This window comes from Macaca fascicularis, chromosome 11 (assembly GCF_037993035.2).
Source record: "Macaca fascicularis isolate 582-1 chromosome 11, T2T-MFA8v1.1".
Lineage (NCBI taxonomy): Eukaryota > Metazoa > Chordata > Mammalia > Primates > Cercopithecidae > Macaca > Macaca fascicularis.
Genome location: NC_088385.1, coordinates 29,117,050 through 29,132,908, shown reverse-complemented (window position 1 = coordinate 29,132,908; position 15,859 = coordinate 29,117,050). Strand labels below are relative to the sequence as shown.

Here is a 15,859-nt window from a genome sequence, read left to right as displayed (position 1 = left end):
AGAATATGAATCCGAATATGATTTTCCAGCAGCTTGAACTTCTACTCACTGATATCACTATGTTTTGGATTCTGAACTGAGTGTTCTCTCAGTTTGTTTGTTTGTTTGCTTGTTTGTTTATTTATTTATTTAGAAATGGAGTCTTGCTCTGTCACCCAGGCTGGAGTATAGAGGCACGATCTCAGCTCATGCAACCTCCGCCTCCTGTGTTCAACTGATTCTTCTGCCTCAGCCTCCCAAGTAGCTGGGACTACGGGCGTGTACCACCACGCCTGGCTAATTTTTGTATTTTCTGTAGAGCCAGGGTTTCTCCATGTTGGCTGGGCTGGTCTCGAACTCCTGACCTCAGGTGATCCACCCACCTTGGCCTCCCAAAGTGCTGGGATTGCAGGTGTAAGCCACCGTGCCTGGCCCTTCTCTCAGTTTTTAATTTCTCTCTCTCCTCTCTCTCTCTTTCTCTCTCTCTGTCTCTCTTACACACACACAAACACACACACACACACACACACACACACACATCACTCCCCTCCCCTTCTCCCATCATCATCTCTCCCAGCGTACACAGCCTTCTCCTTCCTTCTCGCTGCCCTCATCATCCCCCTCGGCTCTGCCCTCTTCTCTGTACCCACCACCTCTTTCTGGCTTCAGATGTCTTTGTAGCTGGTCTCTTGGCACCCTAGAATCTATCCTCCTCTTTGGGTGATCACCCACTCTAGGTTTCAGTCACCTTCCTTGTTTCCACATTAGGCTGAAAAAAATCTTTTGGTGATAGTCACAAAACAAGCCTAAGGGATTCACTACAACATTACTCTATGTAATAGATTGGGCCCTCAATACATTTCATTCTCTCCTTGGTTCAACTTTTGTTGAGTGACTTACTCACCTCAGTGGCTCTCCAAACCTTTTCTACCTTCCTCCAACAGTTGAAGGTGTACCAGGTGATAATGTAAAATAATATGCTATATTCAGTGGAAACAAATAGAAAGTAGTCATTCCCTGTTTTGGTGTGTTCACGATCTATTTTGGGATACAAACTCAATAAATAGCCTTGCTATCTCATGCATGGAAGGAAATGGTAGAAAAGTTTACAGGAAGCTGCAGGTACCCAGAGGAGAGATGCCTCTCCAGGGTGGGGTAGGCAGTGAGAAAGAAGAGTCAGGAAAGCCTTTAGAAGAGATGGTAACTGAGCTGGTGGTAAAAGATGAAAGGGAGAGGTTGCCAGATCAAAGTGAATACAAGCAGAAAGGCCAGGACAAGCAAAGTCATGGAGGTGGAAGAACAGTACAAGGGCCTTCACTTACTCTAAAGCAGCTCAGTGTTTCTGACATAAACTTCAGAGCAGGGCACGCTAAGAGAGGAGATTGGCCAGACCACGTGTGGCCTTTTGTTAGGCAGCTTGGACTTTATCATCCGGACTTACCGGGGAAGATGAACCATTAAAGAATTTTAAGTAGAACAGTGCAGGGTCTAATTTTTTTTTTGTTTTAGAGCACTGTGGCAGCTTTGGGAGGTCATTCATCAGGAAACAGTACCAGAAGCAGAGTCATCAGGTAGGAGGTCATTACCACAGTCCAAGTGAAAGGTAACGAAAGCAGGAGAGTTAGTGGTGGCAGTATTAAGGGTAGAAGACAAAGTCAAGAAATATTTAGGAGATCACATCTTTAAATCTTGATGGTTAGGAAAGGATATGAAAGACAGCTTGGGTGCCCAAGCGGATGGTAATACTAACAAGCGATTAAGCTTGAGAATAGGTGAAAAAAACAATTTAGGTAGGAATATGCTGAGTTTAACTTTGAGAATCCTGAAATTGAGGTGTATACTGACCCACCCCAGGGGGATACAGCACAGGTCAGTTCATGAGTCTGAGCCTCAGAGATTGAGTCTTCACTGGAGACTTAACTGGGGAATCCTCAGCCTATATGTGATAGTGAAATCTGGAGTGTGGAGGAGGGTGTCCAAGTGAGACGAGAAGCAGAGAGACTACAAGTGGAAAGCCCCAGCTTTGAAGAGTTAGAAGAGAAAGAGGAGCACACACCAACAACTCAGAGTACCAAGTCAGAATACTGTGAGGAGAGCCAGGAAGGGGTGGCCTGTGGAAGAGAGGGGAGAAAACAATTTGGAAAGAAATGAATTCATTATCAACTCTCTCCAAGCAGAGAAAGCCAGTAACATGGTCTGAAAAACCCTTCTGATTTCTTATTTAGGAGGCTTTCGTGAATTCAGGTAGAGTGGATTGTGCAGTGCTGAGTAGAGATTTGCTAGAAGGAAACTGAGAGTGATCCAAGAGTCTTCTGTTTAATGTCTCAATTAGATGGGGAAAGCAAAATTGAGATGTAATCAAGGAAGATGTCATACAATTCGGGGGTTTGGGGAAGAGGCTGAGAGGACACTCCTTCAACCTTGGAAGATAAATATACCTCCTCCTACCTTTATAGAAAAATAACCCATACCCTGTATTTTTTTCTATTTTTCTCTTCTTTATGTGACAACTATCACCACCTCCATTTCTTCACAATAGATGTATGTGTGTCTCCTTTCTTCTCTTCTCAGCCTTTCCAAGGATGATCCTCTCTTCCCTTGGGTCACCTCACCTGGAGCTCTGTCCCCTTTCAGCCTCATCATAAACATTTTTTTAAATGATTATTTATTGAATACTTACTACATTTCTGGCTTTTTACTTAGGTATTTATTTTGATACTATGTATGATGTATATTACCACCCCTTTACAAACATAGGAACAGAGACTTGGCTCCCATCAACATCCAGTTAGTAAGCAGAAGAGCCAAGATTTGAACAGAGGACTACCTAACTCAAAAGTCCATTCAGTTATCCTATTCTAAAATGACAAAGTGACAGGTTCTCATTCAAGTATAACCAAGCCTAAGGACAGATCCTGGTGGAAGGGTATAGCGTTATGGGGCCAAGCCGTTGTTTAGAAGAGTGAGTCCCATACAGGAGAATGACGCTGCCCTCGGAAACTTCTTGGTGTATCTCATGGTCTTTCTTTTGCACTGCTTCTTCCTCTATGCCCTTTTCTTCATGGTCGTGATCATCATCATGTTGGTACACTACCTCTGAGAGAGATGCTCTTTGGAAGAATGGACCAGAGGCTGGAAGCCTCATTCTAAGACATGATATTGTCTCCTATGTTTTAACGAAAAACATGAACAGCAACCTAAGCCCATTGCTTACCCATGATTCCTGCTCCTCTAAGCTTTCCCTTCACAGTCAGAATTCTCTTTGGCTTTCACAGTTATTAAAAAGCCAGTCACCTATAAATTCCTTTAAACATCATAATAACTGTCGTCAACAAACTGAAGTGTTCTTGAATCTCACTGTTAACTTCCCGCTGACCTTTTCTTCTTCCTCTGCTTGCTTTTTCTTGGTCACAGGGTCCTATTCCTTCTCTCAAAACCCCATAATAGGAGGTTTTGATTTTGCCCTTGACTCCTTGTCTCTTCTCTCTGTCCTCCTCTTTGACATCACTTTTATGCAGATTATTGCCAAGTATGCACGCTCAGCTCCAACCTTTTCCCCAGGCTTTCCCCTCTGTTTTCAGTCGCTCACTGGACAGTTAGACAGGCATGTCTTCCTGGCAGCCAAACCGGCCATGTCTGAAGCCAGTGCATCATCCCTTTCCGTCTCCCCCCTCAAGCCTAGCTCTTTATCCTGACGTGCATATAGCTATTAATAATATCCCACAGTGCCTTCAGTTATCTGAGGGAACCACACCATCATGTTTAGCATCTCCTTTTTTCTCTTCCAGGTGCCCTAGCTACCATGTGCTAATGAATCCACTTTCACAATCTCACCCACATCCTTCCACACATTCCCACAGCCACATCTTAGTTTTTCAGGCTAACCCTGGCTCACAACCCCAAATGGCCGGCTCAGTGTTGCCAGACTAATTTTTCCAGTTTGAATTATTCATTTCCCTACTCAAAAAGCCATCAATAACATTGCACAGTCTATAACTCTGAAACTCTAATTTTCCTGGCATCTAAGCTACCCCACAATCTGGCCCCTTCTTTTTTTGCCTACCTTCTCCCCCACCATTCTCCCATTTATAGCTCAAGTTCCAGGGCAACTACATTACTTACCTTTAACTTCCTAGACTCTCCATGTATTCTTAGTTGTGGGAGAACAATTTCATTTGGAATGCCCCAATTCCTACGCTCTGAGACACAGCTCTAATGCCATTGTTCTAGAAGTCTTCTCTGATCTCACACATCTGCCCCTAAATTCCTCACATCGCACTTAGTGATATGGCACTGTACATATTTCTGTTGTCTGATCACCTCTGCTGGATGCCATGCATTCTCACATCAAAGAAAATGCATGAACTTTATAGTCAAGTAGTCATAGGTCTACACTGGTTCTGCATCCTAGCTATGTGATCTTGGCCAAATTTCTAATCATCCTGAGCTACTGTTTCCTTACCTGGAAAATGAAGAATATAATGCCACGGTTTGGTGTTGTGGTAAGTATAAATGAGATCATGTATATCAAAATCTCTAGCAGGAGGCTTAACTGAAGGTCTGCCCTCAACACATGTTAATTTCTCTTCTTTAAGAGAACCAGATCCATGTCTTACCCATTTTTTTTCACTTTTATAATGTGTATTGGTGAAGATCCGTAAATATTTGCTTAATGAATGACTATCCAATAAGTCAGCCTCAGGCTGATACTGTCTCTATACTTGTCTGGCTTATAATCTACGAAAGGAAGATAAAATACTGAGATCGTATGTACTGCAGACAGCAGGTGTGCTGATTCCAGGTTGCTCCAGATTTTGTTACATGCAGGGTATTGTTTCTGTGGAGTGCTGCCCACAGGAATATAGGGTGACATCGCAGGATGCTCAAAGAGATGTAAGATCAATATTGTCTGTTTTCTAGAAGCTTCACATTTATTCAAAAATCTGAGGGAACACTTAGGTAATTTAACCTAAATGTAATCTTAAATAGTATTTTTATACTAGAACAAACAGATTATCGTAAAATAGAGCAAATTCAGTGTGAATATTTAAAATAAAATAGAAACTTTTTAAAAAATGGATAATTGGCTTCAGGTACTTTTAGCTGATACTTTCTGGGACCTCAGTAAAAGAAACATATACATTTTCTGCTCTCTTCCCTTAAAGGACCTTCATCAGAAACACATAAGAAGCATTATGATAGTGTATATCTGATATATATGATAATGTATATTCATTCATTCCTAGAAGCTCCAACCACACAAATGATATAATTCATCTCATATATGTTAGGAGAACTTAGTTAACAAGAATGATTTAAATGGTTGGTATATTTGGGGGTTGTGCTAGTAGGCTGTAAAATAGTGACTGGTCTAGAAATGGTTCTTGGTAAAGTTGGATGTGAAGTTGTGATCCAAAGAAGGACATAGTACCAAATAACAAAGGAGAGAATCTCCACAGTAGGAGAGAACTGGCTCCTGGTGTGTGCCAAGGGACACCCAGAGTAGGACAAGAGGATGTAGATTCTGTGACAGGCAGTGGACTAGTTGGAACTTTCCCAGCCTTGAAGACAATGTCCAGATGTTTGAAAGTGAAGCCTGACTCAGAAAAACAATAGCCAGTGATCCAGAAGGTGGCCGTGGGAGGGCGATGATTAGCAGATGACAGAGCTGAGCAGGAAGCAGAGACACAGATTAGCTCTTGCATCCATATTAATTATGAACGTTGAGTTACTAGAGGCTGAAAATCCAGTAAGAAAGAGATGTCAAAAGACCAGGTGTGACAAAACAACAGCACGGAGAAAGGATTTGATGACAAGTCAGAATTCCTATTCTGAGGCCAGGCGCGGTGGCTCACACCTGTAATCCCAGCACTTTGGGAGGCCGAGGCGGGCAGATCACGAGGTCAGGAGATCGAGACCATCCTGGCTAATATGGTGAAACCCCGTCTCTACTAAAAATACAAAAAAAATAACCGGGTGTGGTGGCAGGTGCCTGTAGTCCCAGCTACTCAGGAGGCTGAGGCAGGAGAATGGCCTGAACCTGGGAGGTGGAGCTTGCAGTGAGCCAAGATTGCGCCACTGCACTCCAGCCTGGATGACTGAGCGAGACTCTGTCTCAAATAAATAAATAAATAAATAAAAATAAATTCCTATTCTAAGGATAGGGTATCTTGCTGTGCCGATATTATCATAAACTCAAGTCATTCAAGTCAGAAAATTCAGAGTCATTATTGATTTCTCCTTCTTCCTCAATCTATATCTCTGATTGGGCATCAAGTCCTTTCAAGTTTTCATTCCAAAATGCCTCTTCAGTCTCTCTTATTCATTTATTTAATTATTCTGTCAAATTTAGTTGTGTGCCTACTGTTCTCCAGACATTCTGCCAGGTGCTGGTAATGCAAAAATGAGTCAGACAGTAAAATGGTAGAGGCTAAGATAGAAACAGACACATTTTCATAGTGAAGTGTTGTGGGCCCAGAAGATCAAACAGCTGGTTGTGTCTGTGGGAGTCGGTGGTGGAAGTGGGGGAGCTGAGTCTTGAAGAAGGAATACTTGGAAGGCAGAAAAGAGAGTAGATGAAGGTGTCTTGGTGTATTTGGCAAATGATGAGAAAGGCAACATTCTACAAGAACTGTGTTGAGTGGAATGTCAGTGCCTGAGTCTAAGAATGACTTTAAGTTCTCTGGTCAATGGGGACTTCATTAACAGAGGTGAAGAAGAGGGCTCAAGAAACAAATTTTTGACGAGCTAAGTTTGACATCCCCCACAAGCTATCCAGGTGGATATATCCAGCTGGCAGCTGGAATAGGAATGGAAGTTGAGAAGAAAGATCAATACTGGGGATAAGTATTGAGAAAACATTAGCAAGATGATGCTAAAACCGCAGAATGGATGATGAAGCTTAGAGAGCAAGAACTTATGAAGATGAAGAACAACCAGTTTCCCTCTTTTACATTTCCCCCTCCACTGCCCTGGTGCCTGGGTCTTGCATCCTCAGTCTCTTATCCCAATCTTCCCCTGAATCCTGCCACAGGAATGACTTGAAGTATATCTCTGAATACACTAGTTTCTCCTCAGAAGTTTTCAGAATAGCCTGGGTACGGTGGCTCATGCCTGTAGTCTCAGCAACTTTGGGAGGCTGAGGCAAACATATAACCTGAAGTCAGGAGTTTAAGACCAGCCTGGCCAACATGGTGAAACCCCATCTCTAGTAAAAATACGAAAATTAGTTGGGCATGGTGGCGCATTCCTGTAACCCCAGCTACTCAGGAGGCTGAGGCAGGAGAATCGCTTGAACCTGGAAGGCGGAGGTTGCAGTGAGCTGAGATTGCACCACTGCACTCCAGCCTGGGTGACAGAGCAAGACTGTCAAAGAACAAGAAGGAGAAGGAGAAGAAGAAGAAGAGGAAGAGGAGGAGGAAGAGTAGGAAGAAGCAGAGGAAGAAGAGGAAGGGGAGGAAGAGGAAGAAGCAGCTTTCAGAATAAAATACAGATGCCTTAGCTTTGAGTTTAAAGCTTGCCATTGTTTCTGCCAGATGTACCATTTCCTCTGCATCTCCAAATGTTCCCTTTCTGCCACACCAGAGTAACTGACATTCCCCAAACAGGTCATGTACTTTCATCTCTGGTTTTTCCATGCCATTTCTCCTGCCCAGATGGCAAAAGAACATGGGCTTTAGAGTCAGAAATATTTGTATTTAAATACTGACCGACTCTTCTGCTAAATAGGGGTATTAACTTGAGCAATTTATTGAATCATTCTGAATCTATTTCCTCACATGCTAAAAGGTCAGATTGGATTACTGTAATTATAATAGCATATTTAAACATCTTTATAGTTGTCAGCATCAATAGGTGCACAATAAAAATCAAGTACCTTTTATTACCATCTGCCTCTTCTCCACTTACCATAATCATGTACTGAGGCTGGATTTTTCAAGCTTTATACCTCTTGGAAACCTTTTAAAATGACCCTCATCAGAATTCATTTTGTCCTTCTTTATGCTCCCTTGGCAGTTTATACCTCTTCAGAATATAACACAAATTGTCTGTTTCCTCTACTGTATTACAGATTAATTGATAGTAAGAACCTTATTTTTATAGCCTCATTACCTTGCAACTGGTAGATGTTTGAATTGAATTCTGGGGAAATCTACTTTAACATTTTCTCTCTTTGGTTTGTTTTTCTCTCTTTTGTTTGTTTTTAGTGTTTTGTGTTTGTTATTAATAGCTCTATTGAGATATCATTCACACACCATATAATTCATCCATTTAATATGTACAATTCAGTGGTTTTTAGTATATTCAGAGTTGTGCATCCATCACCATAATTGATTTTAGAACATTTTCATTGTCCCAGAAAGAAACCCCATACCCTTTAGCCATCATCTGATCCCTAACCTTCCATCTCCACCTCCCCCCAGCCATCCACCGATCTACTTTTTGCCTCTGTGAATTTGCCTTTATTGGACATTTTATTTAAATGGAACCATAATATGTGGACTTTCGCAACTAGCTTCTTTCACTTAGTAGGATGTTTTAAAGGTTCATGTTGTAGCAGGTATAGGTGCCTCATTCTTTTTTATTGTAAAAAATTATCCTGTCAATGGATATACCATATTTTATCCTTTCATCAATTAATGGACATTGGGGTTGTTTCCATTTTTGGTTATTATGAATAATGCTGCTATGAACATTCATGTACAAGTTTTTATGTGAACATACATTTTCGGTTCTCTTGAATATATACCCAGGAGTGGAGTATGCTTAGTTATATGGTAACTCTATTTAACCCTTTGAGGAATTGCCAAACTGTTTTCCAAAGTAGCAGCTGCACTATTTTACATTTCTGTTAGCAGTGTATGAGGATTCTAATTTCTCCACATCTTCACCATCACTTATTATTATCTGGTTTTGGTTATAGCCATTCTAGTGGAACAATATTTTAGTAGTAGAACATTCTTAATTCAATCAATCAGTATTTAATTGAGTGCCAACTATGTACCAAATATCATTCTGAGCTATTGGGACCATTGGTGAAGAAAAGAAACAAATGTATCTGCCCAGGTGGCTCTTATACTCTAGTGAGAGGACAAACACAATACTTAATAAACATAATAAATTTTTATCCAAGTTGCTAGATGAAATAACATTTCTTTCTTCTTTGCTGATTATCAGACTGGCTTTTTCTTACACAGTCATTTTACCTCCTTATCTTAGAGATGTAATCCAGTTTAATTTAACAACTTTGATATGGCTATATTCAGCCTATAAGGAGGTAGTAAGCCCTATAAGAAAAAGAGAGGAAAAGAGAAAAGGTGATCAAGAAGGTCAGCAGAAAGGAAGGGATTGGTTGTGTTGTTAAACAGGGTGATCAAGTTAAACCACATTGAGATGGTGAGATTTCAGCAAAAACTTGTAGGTGAATGAGTTAGTTAAAGAGATGTCAGTGAGAAGAGTTTTGTGATCAGAGGAAACAACCATTCCAAAGGTCCTGAAGTCCAAAGGCCCTGTGTTTAAAACAAAGCAAAGAGGCCAGTATGGTTGCATGGGAGGTAGCAAGGGAGAGAATAGTAAGAGGTAAGGTTTGTGTGGCTATGAGGCCAAGTCACATAGGATTTAGCAAATACATATTGCATGGGACTCATACTAAAGAATTATTTATTGTTATCTGAAATTCAAACATAACTGACCATGCTGTAGCTTATCTAGCAACTCTACTTGTAGGCACTTGTAAGGACTTTGACCTTTGTCTTCAAGGGGGTGGGGGAGCCATTGTTGGGTTTGCAACAGAAGGGAGACACTATTTCTCTTAGGTTTTTAAAGGATCACTCTGGCTGCTGTGTTGAGAATGGGCTGTGGAGAGTAAAGATGGAAACAGGGAGGCCTGGGAGTCTACTGCAGTAATACACATGAGGGATGACAATGGCTCAGACCAGAGTGTAGCAGCAGAGCGGATGAGAAGTGGTCAGATTCTGGATATATTTTGCAGGTAGAGCCAAAAGCATTTCAACATGGATTGGATGTGGTGTGTGAGAGGCAGAGAGGATTCAAGAATGACGTCTAGGCTTTTGGCTTGAACAACTAGAACAGAGCTGCCATCGAATAAAATGGGAGGACTGTGGTTGAAGCAGGTTTAGCGAAGAGAATTGGAGTTTATTTGGGCATGCTGAGTTGATGATAGGTCAAATAAGATGAGGCCTAGCCATTAGCCAGCAGAATTTTATGGTATTTTCCATACAGATATCCAATAATGTAAATAAAAAGTTACCCCTTCACTGGGGACAGATTTTTTACTTATTGTGCTTTATATCTTATTATTTAAAAAGGGTCTTCAGGCTGGGCAACATTGTCAAGCCCCATGTCTACAAAAACAAACAAACAAACAAACAAACAAACAAAAATTAGCCAGGCATGGTGGTGCATGCCTCTAGTCCCAGGTACTTAGGAGGTGGAGGTGGGAGGATCAATTGAACCTGGGAGGTTGAGGCTGCAGTGAGCCACTGCACTTCAACCTGGGAAACAGAGTGAGACTCTGTCTCAGAAAAGTAAATAAATAAAAGGGTTTTCTACATCCCGGAGTGAACTTACAAAAAATGCTTAGAGAAAGAATAGCCAGGGTTGGATTTCAGTTTCCTGGTTTCTTCTTCAATATCCGAGCTCTAAAAACCAAACTGAATCCCAACATCCCACTTCACTTGGCATTCGAATTCATGTTTCCATAGATGTTTTTTTTTTTCATCTCTATTCATTTCTTTTCATCTGTTCTCTAACTTTGAGAGAAAAGAATTTTATTATCTAGATACTTTCTTTACTGTACTTCCAAAGGCTTGAAAATGTGCCTTGGAAATGGAACATATCACCCCCTCCCCAAAATGCCTGAAACATGGTACCCTAGAGGGCTGGCGTAGTGTGATCCCTCATTGTCCTCAGTATGTGGACAGCCATCTCCTTTGTGTTCCTTTCACTGACTCCAAGTGGTTGAAAACGGATGACTCTCTCAATTCCTTCCCTCTTTTAATCCAAGTTCCTGGGTAAAATGATGTGTGTGTGTGTGTTATTTCTTTTTTTCCTGTCCTGATTAGCAAGCATACCTTTTCTTGCATGATCATTTTTACCTCTTTTTCTCAGACTTGTGGTACGGTTTAATTTGAAAATTTTGATATGGCTATATTTAAAATTATCTGCAACTTTTTAATCTATTATAGAACTGCACATTTCCAAGGATCCATGGGGAAAAATAAATGTTAGTTGGTAAAAAAAATCTATAAACGATGGCCTCTTTTCTGGAGGTCTTATGTGCTGTGTTGTTTTTAATCATAACATTTTAAATTGGCACACTCTTACTGAAAGCATTTTTTCACAATAATTATTATGTTTTGTTTTTATGCTAAGAAGCAAGTACTGATTAAATGATGAATTACATATATTATGTTGCCTGTGTTTTGCAGGACTTGAGAGAGACAAGTTTGATAATAAAACGGTTTCATTTGAGGAGCACATTAAGTCAGAACACAATATGTGGCATTATTTGTACTTCATAGTCCTGGTGAAAGTTAAAGACCCAACAGAATACACTGGACCTGAAAGTTACGTGGCTCAAATGATTGTGGTGAGTGACCAGAAGGTTTTAATTTCTGACTATATTGCATCTTGTAGGTTTTCATCTTCTCTACCCTACCATCCTCCCAAAATATGGAGATTGTAGCATTCATTTTTTGTTAATATTTAAATAGGCCTGTCAATCACTGAAGAACATCTACACTGACTAAGTCATTGGTTCCCAGTAGACTCCTTGGTTATTCAAACCAAATTTGAGTCTCCAGTGCACAGATGATATTTCCTGGATTCTCTGTGCAATAACTAGCACCATCTCAGTAATGTCCATCACCTTCTGACCTCATACCTATTATCATTGCTGATGTCCCACTTCCTGAAATCTGGAACTTTCCCATTGTTCAATATGAACAGAAGATTCATACCTTAAGGAATCCCTTGGATTTCAAAAATCAAGAGTTTAAGAAATTGAATTATGTTTGGAGATAGTATGATATTCAGTCCTAATGGGAGAGCACTGATTTTTCCATCAACACATACTTCGGATTGTTTTACCAATGTTGCTGATGAATTTGCACTGATCTTGCCATATCCAGTTGCTTATAACTCCTCAGTAAGATCATGTGGTTGTCCATGATTTGAAGTTTCTTCTGTCTCATAGAAAATTAAAACAAATTGGCCCAAAAGGGAAATTAAAGTTACAACTTCAGTGTATATAGATACACGTTCAGTGAGTATCATTGCATCTGATATAAATGTTTGCATTTTTATAATTAAATATAGCTATATATTGGATATCCCCCCCAAAAAAAAAATCTAACAAAATTGTGTTCACTATTTGAGAAAGAGGCCTTAGATAACTCATGATCCTCCTTGCTACTTGGTCCTAAGGAAAACACTTAATAAGCACCAATATTTGCACCAATGCTGAAGTGTCAGCAAACTTATCATCTACTTAGGAAGAGACTATAGTTAGGGATCAACCAAAGAATATTTTTGGAGGATAACATATTAATAATTATAAGTTCATATCGTCATAGTTTACCTTACTTGCCAATATTTATGTCACAAGAGAGCTACATGTAAATTGGATGTTTATATTTCAGCATTTTCATGCTTTGTTATTAATGACTTGCATTCTACTCTAAGTTGTTTTCTCTTCATTCTTCATTTGACAATGGACAAAACCTAACATTGTTTGTCTTCTCCACTTTTGCCTTTCTGCCTCCTCCTCCTTTTAAATCAGAGGAAAAAGGTAATCATTTTAAGGATATATATTCATGGTCATCATTTATACTTTCTTGATCTCATTTGTGAAAAACATTTTGTTTCTGCTTGCCGGGGGGAAAACCATGTAAAACATTATATTTGACCTCACATCGCTGTCTTTTATCAAAGTTTGAGTAAGTTTAATCAATATATATTTATTAGACTCCTGTTATATGTCTTGAATGAATAGATGTTTGGATATACACTAAAGAGTATCATATATTCCCTCTCTGCCAAGGAACATAGACCTTGGTAAGAGGAAGGGGGGAATAACAAACCCAAAATAGAATATGCCAGGTTTTGCAAGAGAAGTCCAAGTGAAAACCTGTGAGGGCTTCAAGATGGAGAGTGGCATCCAATGAGAGCAGGTGGAAGGAATTGATGCGGGAGTGGGGTGGCAATACGCCCAAGAGAGGAGGATTTCTGTAGATGGGGAGTGTCTGTCTATAAGAAGGAGTAGCCTGAATAAAAGCATAAACATGAGACACTTGGACACTCGGGGGATCATGAGTTGCCCAGTTTCACTGGCACGTGGTCCACTTATAGGGAAACTCTGAGAGATCTGACAGGAAATGTAGATTGGAACTTTGAATAAAAAAGGTAGGCATTTGGATGTTATTTCATCAACAAGGGAAACCTCTAAAGGTTATAACTAAGGGAATAATGTGACCTAGGCAAAAAGGCAGGCAGCAGTGTGCAGGTTGGTTTGGAGAGGAGAAAGAGGAAGTTAAAGATGGAATTTGGCAGCAGATGAGATTAGGGGTGAGGATATGTGAGGACCAGGGAAGTCAAAGAGAGCAAGATGAGCCTGAGATGCCAGCCAGTGTGAGCCTGGTCATTGGGAGAAAGGCGGTGGGTCATTCAGAAGGCATCTTTGTTGGGGAGAGAAGTTGGTCAGAGAAAAATTCTTGTTGATTTTGAGGTGAGACTGGAGGCCAGGAGTCATGGGTAGGAGGAGCAGTGGTGGGGCAACAGCTTGAGCCTTGGAGCCAGGAGTATCAAACCATTGCACTGTCACTTATCTGCTGGGTGGTCTTAGATTTCATGGATGAGTCTTGAAATCTGCCTGAGCCTCTGCCTCCTCATCTAAATGGAGGAACTGTTGCATTGCCCACAGGAGGGTTGTGCACTCAGTGAGATGATGTGTAGAAAGTGCCTCATAGAGTGCAGAGACTCTCTCTGTAAATGACAGTTCTCACTGTGACAGTTCACATAGAATGACCATGGAAGCTGTCAGATTAGAGAATGGTGGGGAAAGGGAAAGAGTGTAAAGACAGAAGAGAAAACTTGAGACAGAACCCAGGGGATCCCCCATTCAGGAAAAAGAAGAAAGACAAGCAGAGAAGTAAGAAAGGAGACAATAAAGAAGGCATAAGGAGAGCCAGGAAGAGGCGTATGTCCAAAGCCAAGAGTTGAGGATTTCAGTGTCAGAGTCCAACAGCATCAATTGCTGCAAAGAGGCCAGAAAGAAGAGACAGGTCAAAGCCTTTGGATTTTATGATGTAGAAATCACCAGGTGACTTTTTACCTTAAGAGAAGACTGCTGTGAAAATGTTGACCCATCTCTAGCCTTAACATTAAAAGCAGCATTTTCCCAGGCACTTGTACTTGACTTTTTAAGTATCCAAGTACTTATCCATGTTTCTGCCCAGCCTCTTCTGTCAGAGCTTTCTCCAGAGCCATGACAAGAGGGATGAGAGCTCACAAGCTTATTCCAACATGAAATGTTTCATTTTCATCCAAGCAGTGCACATCCAAGAGAACAGGCTCCATTCCTGAATTTTAATGGCCAGGAGAAGGAAGAGTGATATTAACTTAGGTCTGAAGGAAATGAAAAGTTGTTTGCATGGAAGGTTATTTATGGAAATAGCCTTTTTGGAAAAGATCTAAAAATCTGTAGCTGAAAAACCCATTTCAGAAAATCTGTTACTCCAAGCTCTGTGGAGATGATGGCCTTCTGACTATCCTCCTAGAGAGAGAGAAGATTTTGTAGCACGCGGAAAGTTGAAGCACATCTACAGTTCAGTTCAAAGACTGTTCTTTCTCTTGTATTTCTCTACTCCTGAGGTAACTACTCTTCAAACTTTGGTAGGAAACCTTCCAGACATTTTCCTGCCACTCTTATTTTTGTTCCTTAAAAATAGGTTCACTTAACAAGTTTATTTAGGTGCTTGTTTATCAATAGGGCTTTGGAAGAAGTTTCAAATTCTTTATAATTGATGTTGCTTTCACTCTTATGGATTTATGCAAAGGAAAATGTGAAAGGTCCTTTCTCATATTAGTTCACAAAACAACTCATCTGAATCCTGCTACACTGTTTATGTAAATCTAATTTATACCTTGGGACCCTTAGAAAATGCCTCCTACCTTTCGGGGAAATGGGAAAAACAAGAATAGAGGCCAGGCACGGTGGCTCACGCCTGTAATCCCAGCACTTTGGGAGACTGAGATGGGTGGATCACGAGGTCAGGAGATCAAGACCATCCTGGCTAACGCGGTGAAACCCCATCTCTACTAAAAATACAAAATAGTAATAATAATAATAATAAATTAGCTGGGCATGGGGGTGGGCGCATGTAGTCCCAGCTACTCGGGAGGCTGAGGCAGGAGAATCGTGTGAACCCAGGAGGCCGAGCTTGCAGTGAGCCGAGATTGCGCCACTGCACTCCAGCCTGGGCAACAGAGCGAGACTCTATCTCAAAAAATAAATAAATAAATAAATAAATAAATAGAATAAGTTCTAAGAATGTTCCTCCCTCTGTATATTTTTTCACCTCAAATGCTTCAACTTTGTTACCATGTCAGTAAGGAATATTTGTACTAATATTCATTGAAGCACTGTGTCAGTCTGTTCTGCATTGCTGTAAAGGAATACCCAAGACTGGGCAATTTACAAAGAAAAGAGGTTTATTTGCTTTCGCAAGAACAGAAAACCAAATACTGCATGTTCTCACTCATACGTGGGAATTGAACAATGAGATCACTTGGACACAGGAAGGGGAACATCACACTCCGGGGCCTGTTGTGGGGTGGGGGGAGGGTGGAGGGATAGCAT

At 40.7% G+C, this 15,859-nt stretch overlaps 1 protein-coding gene across 4 annotated transcripts in view; it reads left to right on the top strand.

Moving 5' to 3' along the window:
* Positions 1–15,859, top strand: part of ITPR2 (inositol 1,4,5-trisphosphate receptor type 2) — a 496,384-nt gene that overhangs the window by 436,676 nt on the left and 43,849 nt on the right. For all 4 annotated transcript variants that reach the window (XR_010579338.2, XR_012420091.1, XM_065523922.2 and 1 more), the window contains one exon: positions 11,430–11,590. Coding sequence is in view for 2 of the 4 variants with exons in the window: in XM_065523922.2 (XP_065379994.1) it covers positions 11,430–11,590 (161 nt within the window). In the remaining 2 variants the exon portion in view is untranslated. The remainder of the gene's footprint in view (positions 1–11,429; positions 11,591–15,859) is intronic.